Genomic DNA, 8,834 nt, shown 5'->3' on the forward strand with positions numbered 1-8,834 from the left:
ACAGAGTCACTAAGAAATTCAACAATTGGGAAGTGTGGAAAGAAACAAAGATAACTCAGATGAGAATAAGCAAAGGCTGTATACTCTGAGTTTGCTATAGCAAGCGAGTCAGCCACCATCACTTGCTTTTGGTGTGCAGAGAAGGGATAAAGTTTTTAGTGGAAAAAGGGGAAGCATACTTCAGGTATGCTCTGATTGGAGGCTGTTGGCATGGGGTGCATTAACTAGTAGACTTCGTCTGTAGGGCTTCCCAGGTGGCACTAGAGGTAAAGAACCTGCCCGCCAATGCAGGAGCTGTAAGAGACGCAGGTTCAGTTCCTGGGTCGGGAAGATCCCTGGAGGAAGACATGGCAACCCACTCCAGTATTCTTGCCTGGAAAATCCCATGAACAGAGGAGCCTGATGGGCTATGGCCCATAGGGTGGCAAAGGGGCGGACACGACTGAAGTGACTTAACACACACACACACACTCACACACACATCCTATGTAATTGGTTAGGGGAGCATATTTGGCTTTCTTTTGTTGGTGTGAAGTTATAAGAAGATACAAAATTAGGGAAGTAGTCAGTTATTAAATCCTGGCTCTTTGAGGCTGATTGCTAGACGGGTTGTTGTTTGGTTTCTGCAGACAGATCAGCTGGTTTTCTAAACTGGTTGCTTCAGACTGTGGGTCAGAGTTCTATTTTTGTATGTGGTCTGGCCACTGTCCATCAGTACATTCAGTCTCTGAGGTCTCCACGGCCTTCCACCGAAGCCACTACCTGCGCTGTCGCCCGTTGCCACGGATGCAGGAACACCTGTGCGTCTGTGCTTGCCGGAACAAGGACGCCCACAGAGGGGCTTTCCCGCCAAGGAACAACTCCAGTAAAACTGCACAGCGCCGGTGGTTCCCGGCTGGCAACCGAAAGCCAGTGTTCCATCCCTTCTAACATGCTGTTTCTGACTCGGGTTCATTCTCACCACCTCCAAGAGTCTTACTAGGTCTTGGGTCTATTTGCATCTGATTTACATGTGCTTTACATGTGATTTACATGTGTCTGCAAGACAGCTATTGATTTCTAGCTTGTTCTGTAGTGGCTGGATTCCATTCCTCTGAAAGCAGGGGTATTTTTTTTTTTTTTAATTAATTGAAGTACAGTTTATTTACCATGTTGTGTTTAATTTCTGCTGTACAGTAAAGTGATTCAGCTATATATATTCTCTTCCATTATGGTTTACCACAGGATATTAAAGAGAGTTCCCTGTGTTATACACTAGGACTTTGTTGTTTATTCATCCTATGTATAATAGTTTGTATCTGCTAATGTCAGACTCCCAATCCTTCCCTCCCCTTGGCAACCACAGGTCTGTTTTCTATGTCTGTGACTATTTCTGTTTCATATATATATGTTCACTTGTATGGTATTTTATATCCCATATGTAAATGGTATCATACGGTATTTGTCTTTTTTACTTACTTCACTTAGTATGGTAATCTCTAGCAATCCATGTCGCTGCCAACGGCATTACTTTTTTAGGGATGAGTAGTATTCCACTGTGTATGTGTACCGCATCTTCTTTGTCCGCTCATCTGTCGATGGACATTCAGGTTGCTCCCATATCTTGGTTTTTGTAAACAGTGCTGCAATGAACACACAGATGCATGTGTCTCTTTGAATTATAGTTTTGTCTGGGTACATGCCCAGGAGCAGGACTGTAGGATCATATGGCAACTGTGTTTTCAGTTTTTTGAGGAAACTCCGTATTATTTTCCACAGTGGCTATACCAATTTATTATACATTCTGGCAGGGGTAGTATTGATGCACTGGCCAAAGCTCTTCTGAGGACTTCCCTAGTGGTGCAGGGGATAAGAATCTGCCTACCAATGGAGGGGGCATGGGTTCAATCCCTGGTCCGGGAAGATTCCACATACTGCGGAGCAACTAAAGCCCGTGTGCCCCAACTACTGAACCCATGCTCTACAGCCTGCACGCTGTGACTACTGAGCCTGTGTGTTACCTAGAGTCTGTGCCCTGCAGCAAGAGAAGCCACCGCCAGGAGAAGGCCATGCACCACAATGAAGAATAGCCCCACCTCACGGCAACTAGGGAAAGCCTGCACACCGCAACCAAGACCCACTGTGGCCAAAAAGAAAGAAATAATTTTTTAAAAAAAGCTCTTCTGAGGCCTCTCAGCCACTCTCTTACCCTAGAGATTTTCTCTCTCCTGCAAGATGGGAGACACAGTTGGGAGGGCTCGGAGCAGCCTTGGGTCCCTCCTCTGTAACACGGAGCTGATTGTAGTTCTTATTGCCCATGGGTGTAGGGAGAGGAATTTGGACGGTAGGGAAAGCCTTCGGTATAGTGCCTAGTGTGTAGGCACTCAGAAAGGGGAACTGTCATCTTTTGCTTTTTGAGACAGTGGACCTCTCAGACTAGAGTCCCTGGCTTAGACCAGAAAGATGGAAGTGCTCCATTAGGGCATTCCTGAGCATGGTGATGGGCACCATGAGCAGGTGCGCTCCTTTCTAAGGTTCTTAAGTGCTTTGAATCTCCGGGCTCACTCAGAATTTCGCCCTGTCCTTGCACTCCAGGCAAGCTTCATCACTAGGTATGAGCCACTCTCCGATTACTTGTTTGAAAATCTTAGGGCATTTGCCTCTGAGTTTTCCTGAACTAAGAGCAAAAACAATCTGGAAGAAAAATGTCTTCACAATTTGAGATGCTACCAAGAGCCAAGCTGAAGCCAATGTTTTTCTAAACAGGTGTAGTTCACTTCATCATCATAACATTCCTAAAGAGCTATGTGAAATGTGATGTTTTCATAAATAGAATTCCATTTTTGGCATCCCAGGAGAGTTCATTCTTTTAAGGAATTCTTCAAGGAAATCCTTTGAAATGTCATATCTCAGATGTCGGGCCACCTGCAATTCCCAGGGTGTAACCATGAAAGGATCCTTGCTTCTCCGCTCATACCACGCTCACACTGAGACAGCCCCATTCCTCCCCACAACGCCCTTACTCTTGTTGTGCATATGCGCACCCATGCACAGACTCCCTCTCGAAGGCAGCCTTGCTTACCTCTGAGGGGGCTGCATACAGGGAGCAGACACGAGGACCTGTTTCTTCTCCAGGGAACAGCTGTCTTTCACCCACTGGGAAAGTCCAGGGTCAAGAGGCCCCTGGGGCTCCAGTCACTCAGCCTGCAGAGAAGGCCAGGCCCGCTTTCTAAGTATCTTCCTGTGAAAACTTCCCCACCAATTGCTCTTGGAGGACTAGATTCCGTTTTCCAAACACACCATAAAAAATTACCCCCAAAGTAAGTCCTGGTGGAGGAGCAGGTTTCTGTTGGTACAGATACCGTTTTTTGAGTGCCTACCAGGGGGCGGGCACTCTGGCAGGGACTGAGGATTCTACAGTGGGTAGTGGTTATTGTTTCTGTCCCAGAAGAGCTCATACTCTTTGAGGATCGTTAGTTTTCTGTTGCCATAACAACATTGCTACAAACTTTAAAAAAACCTACCTCTAAGATCTCACAGCTTTACAGGTCCAAGATCCAGACAGCTGGACTGGTTTTCTCCGCCCAGGGTCTTGCCAGGGTGAAAGTCAAGGTGTTGTCCAGGTGGCTCTAATTGGTCGGTCATGGGAAGAATCCACTTCCAGGCTCATTCAGATTGTCGGCAGAACCTAGTTTCTTGCTGTCGCAAGACTGCTCTCCCTATTATTTTGCCAGCTGGGGACCACCTTTCATTCCTAGACCCTCTCTCTGCCCCCTTTGCATGCGGACTCCTATAGCTCAGCTGGCAATGGCTGTCACATCCTTCTTATGCTTGGAATCTCTCCAATTTCCCCTTCTATTGCCTCCAGCCTGAGAAAATCCTCTGCTTTGATTAGATCGGGCCCACCTGGATAATTTAGGCTGTGCTCTTGATTTCAAAGTCTGTCACTTTAGTCACATCTGCTCAGTCCCTTCAGCTGGGGAACATAATATATTTCATATTTAGAGGACTGTTCTGAGGACTACGGCATGGACATCTTTGTGAGGGTGCATTCTGTGTACCAAGGGGATAGAGAGAAGAAAACTGGCAGTTTTGAGGATGCACATACATGCTTGGGCGCTTAGTCATGTCTGACTCTTTGTGATCCCGTGGACTGTAGCCTGCAAGGCTCCTCTGTCCATGAGATTGTCCAGGCAGGAATACTGGAGTGGGTTTCCATTTCCTCCTCCAGGGTATCTCCCTGATCCAGGGATTGAACCTGCATCTTCTGCATTGGTAAGCAGATTTGTTACCACTGAGTCACCTGGGAAGCAATTTTGAGGATGAATGTTGATAAATGTTAATAAAGGGGAGGTAAAAAGTTGCAATGTAGCTAGGAGCAGAAACATCTAGCCCTTTTGAGAGGAAGTCAGGAAGGCATGTAAAGCATGTTACCATCCTAAAGCTGGTAACATCTAAGCTGAAATGTGAAGAATCAACTCTAAATCAAAGGGTTAAAATTCTTGGTAAGACTGTGCTTGCAGAAACCTGGAGTGGGCCATGCCCACCCTCAGGGCTACACTAAACTGGGGAATGGATTTCTGAGGAGACGCATCTTTAGTGGGGTCTTGTGAGCCAAGGATGTACGCAGGACAGTGCAGGAGAGGATGGGGTCCTGGTTCTTAGCCTTCCAGGGGTGGTGGCTCTGCCTGGAGCTCCCAGCCTGCCCCCTACCTGCAGATGTGACCCACTCTTGGTGCTCAGTCACCCAGTCATGTCCAACTCTTTGCAGCCCCACCTTCTATAGCCTGCCAGGCTCCTCTGCCTGTGGAAGTTTCCAAGCAAGAATACAACCTCTCTTGTGATGTTTCTGATGCTGCCCCTTTTTCAGATGGTCTCTTTCCTCAACTTTCCATTTTTTTTTTTTTAGCAGGTATTATTTTTTTGAAGCAGGGCCTTAGTGCACAATTCTTTTGTTCATTCATTCATTCATTCTGTTCACTTATTAATTAAAAAGTATCAGTTGAGCACCCACCACCACATGCCAGGCATTGTGGGAGGTGGGTACAGCAGAGAACAACAGAGAAAGGGCCCCTGTCCTCACCTGTCCTCTGAATAGAAGTGAAATAGATGTCTTTCTGCTGGAGCCCACACCATGCTTTCAGAAGCCTAAAAACAACTGCTGAAAACCTGTTGCTACATGCTACAGGGAGCCTTTCCTTTCAGACAGAGGAGACGGTGGAAGCCAAAAGAACAGTACACCTGCTATTGATTGAGCATTAACTCCTTTGATATAATTCTTGAGACTATCCCTCATCAATAGATGAAGAGACTAAGGCACAAGAGGTTTATCCAGTGTCATGCAGCTAATAGGATTCCCAGGTAGCTCTGTGGTAAAGAATCTACCAGCAATGCAGGAGACCCAGGTTTGATCCCTGGGTTGGGAAGATTCTCTTGCAGGAGGAAATGGCAGCCCATTCCAGTATTCTTACCTGGGAAATTCCATTGACAAAAAAGCCTGGCAGGCTACCGTCTACAGGGTTCACAAAAGAGTCAGACATGACTTAGTGACTAAACAACAACAACCCAGCTAATAAGGTGCAAAGCCATTCTATAAGTCAGGCATTCTAGGGACTTCCCTGGTGGCCCAGTGGCTAAGACTCCATGTTCCCAATGCAGAGGGCCCAGGTTTGATCCCTGGTCAGGGAACTAGATACCACATACCACAACTAAGAATTTGCATGCCACACCTTAAGCCTGGTGCAGCCAAGTAAACATTTAAAAAGTAAATAAATCAGGCATTCCCACTGCTGTAGTTGCCTGATCAAGCACTACGTTATGGGGTTCATATGCCTGCCACATACTGAGGGCTTCATTTAAGTCCTATCACTGAATACTCCTAGTAACTCCACCAAAGGGGGATGTTCAGTCCCAAGGTTGAGAGGCAGAAATGGAGGCTCAGAAACGTTAAGTAACTAGCCCAGGGAGTGGGCTAGGGAGTGAGTGTCAGCGCTGGGATCTGAGCTCAAGTCTGTCCTGCTCCAGAGTGAAGGAAAGGCCTTGGGGTGGTGTCAGGAGACCTAAGTTGGGGGAGCACTTCTCTAGGGGGAATTGTTCTCAGAAGTCAGATTGCAAAGCTCCAACCGAGGGATATGGGGTCCATGAGCAGGTGGAGGTTCTGTTGTCAGGCACTGGTTCTTTCCTGAGGACACGAGAAAGGGAAGGGCCCCTTTGAGAACTGGGAGACTCAGGCCTGTTTGTTGACAAAGGGAAAGGGAGGCCATTTGTGTGTGTGTCTGTGTGCAGGGAGGGGGTGCAAAGATTCTCTCCCGAGTCTGGAGGGCTGTCGTCAAGGAGGAGAGGCCCTCTGCCTCTAAGGTCAGAAGGAGGAAAGGTCTGCAAATCTGTAGAGAAATTCTTAGGCAGAAGAAGACTGAAGTGGCCAGGTGATGTGTAAAATGGGGACACCCACCTTTGGCCACTGTGATGAGACTGCACTAGTTTCCTGGCACCGCTGTACTAACTTACCACAAACTGTTGTTCAGTTGCTCAGTCGTGTTGACTCTGTTCTACCCCATGGACTCCAGCCCGCCAGGCTCCTCTGTCAATGGGATTCTCCAGGCAAGAATACTGGAGTGGGTTACCACAAACTGTTGGGGGAGCTTAAAGTGATAGGTACTTACTAGCTCACAGTTCTGGAGGCTGAAGGTCAGAAATAGGGGTGCTGGCAGAATCGGTTCCTTCTGGGAAGTTCTGCAGGAGGGTCTATGTCAGGCCTTTTCCCCCAGCTTCTGGAGATTGCTGGCAATCCTTGGCGTGTCTGGCCTTGTAGATATACCACTCCAACCTCTGCCTCTGTCTTCACATGGTCTTGTGTCTGTGTCCAAATTTCCCTCTTCTCTAAGAACATTAGACCCTGGATTAGGGCCCCCTAATCCAGCAACCCACTCCTGTATTCTTACTTGGGAAATCCCAGGGACAGAGGAGCCTGGTGGGCTACAGTCTATGGGCTCACAAAAGAGTTGGACACGACTGAGTGACTAAACAACAACAATCCAATATAATGTCATTTAAAAAATATTTATTTATTTGGCTGTGTCGGGCCTTAGTTGTGGGAGCTCTGTTATGTCATATGGATCTTTCATTGTGACACATGGACTGGAGTGTGGTGCATGGGCTTAGTTGCTCTGCAGCTTATGGGATCTTAGTTACCTGACCAAGGATCAAACCCATGACTCCTGCGTTGCAAGGCAGATTCTTAACCAGTGGACCAGCAGGGAAGTCCCATGACCTTGTTTTAATTTGATTACATCTGCAAAGACCTTATTTCCAAATCAGGTCATGTTCATAGGTGCTGGGAGTCAGGGCTCAAACATATTTTTTTTGAGGGGGGGACGACATAATTCAACCTAAAACAGGGCACAAAGGGAATGGTGTGAGGGAAGATGCCCTAAAGGGGTTAAAATGCTACAGAAATACAAGGTCATGTCAAGGTCACTGGCTAAAGAACGCCTAAGGTTGAATATGTTTATAAAGTAAATGATTTCCTCCAGAATTTATGTTTTGCATAAAACCCCAGGGTTTCCAATAAAGGGTCTGCTGAAAGTAATCATCTATCACTCTGCAGCCCCTGGGAGAAAGCACTCATAGTAAATGCATTTCCTCACTGCTTCCTGGGGAAGCTTCCAGGGACACAGCACCCAAGCTCCGCACCTCTTTCTAGGGGTTACTGGGAGACGGCACCTCCTTCCTGCCCTCTCCTACCCAGGCACTCTTTGGACCTAGGACTTAGTCATCGTTTGTCCTAACCACAGACCAAATTAGTCTCTGAAACTTCTCCTTTTCCGTCCCACCTCCCTCCCACCCCTAGATTTCCAGTTAATCCAACTAGGAACAGAGCTCCCAGTGTGTGGGGAAGAGTGGATGCCTTTGCAGATGATTTAGGATGTTGGGGAACAGGTGACCAGAAGGGGGAGCCACCTTTCAGGGGCAGGAGTGGGAAGGACAGGGAGGGAGCCTGTCTAGACCCCTGGCACTGGGCAGTAGAACAGCCTTCCCATCCCCTAGAACTTTGCTCAGTTATAGAAGCCCAGATCACCTAAGAAGGGAGTCCTCTGACAAGAGTTGAGTTCCACCATTTTGGGTCCACTTTGGGTCGTGGAGCCCTTAATAAATTCGATGAAAGTTACGGACTTCTGTCCCAGAAAAATACATATTGTAGACAATTTGCTGTTGTTGTTGTTTGGTCACTCAGTCGTGTCTGACTCTTCTGTGACCCCATGGATTGTAGCCTGCTAGGCTCCTCTGTCCATGGAATTCTGCAGGCAAGAATACTGGAATGGGTTAGCCATTTCTTTCTCTAGGGGATCTCCCCAACCCAGGGATTGGTCCTGTGTCTCTTGCATTGGCAGGCGGATTCTTTACCCCTGAGCCACCAGGGAAGCCCATTGTAGACAATATGTGTCTATAAAAAAGGTTTAGATAATTTCAAAAGCTTCATTGACACCCTTGAGCTTGTTCATATTCCCTGATGGGATACACTCTCCCCCCCCATCTTGTTTTTCTCAGGAGAAAACTGAGAACAGCCAGGGCAATTGATTTGCTTCCACACCGTGTAGCTACTTAAAAGGAAATCCAAAACCGAAGTGCAAACTCTGGTACTTTTGTTCTAATCACTATACATAGAGGTTGTTTCCACTAAATAAAAGTGACTCCTCCCCCTAAAAGAAGCAGCATGGAAGAAAACTGCTATTGAGGAGAAGCCTGGAAGTGGTGATGCTGGTGGTGGGGTGACAGCAGAAAAGGCCCCTGTGATCCCCAGGGTGTGTAAATGAGCTTCACTCAATGAATGCACCAGCCCTGGGATTTCCACTCTA

At 47.3% G+C, this 8,834-nt stretch overlaps 1 protein-coding gene across 1 annotated transcript in view; it reads left to right on the forward strand.

Annotated features, from left to right (window-relative positions):
- The first annotated feature begins 2,488 nt into the window (after positions 1-2,488).
- The window catches only part of DLG5 (discs, large homolog 5 (Drosophila)), a 131,424-nt gene continuing 125,078 nt past the window's right edge, over positions 2,489-8,834 (forward strand). The window contains exon 1 of the mRNA XM_010834197.1: positions 2,489-2,496. Within this exon, the coding sequence (XP_010832499.1) occupies positions 2,489-2,496 (8 nt within the window). The remainder of the gene's footprint in view (positions 2,497-8,834) is intronic.

Source organism: Bison bison, unplaced genomic scaffold (assembly GCF_000754665.1).
Source record: "Bison bison bison isolate TAMUID 2011002044 unplaced genomic scaffold, Bison_UMD1.0 scf7180017864029, whole genome shotgun sequence".
NCBI lineage: Eukaryota > Metazoa > Chordata > Mammalia > Artiodactyla > Bovidae > Bison > Bison bison.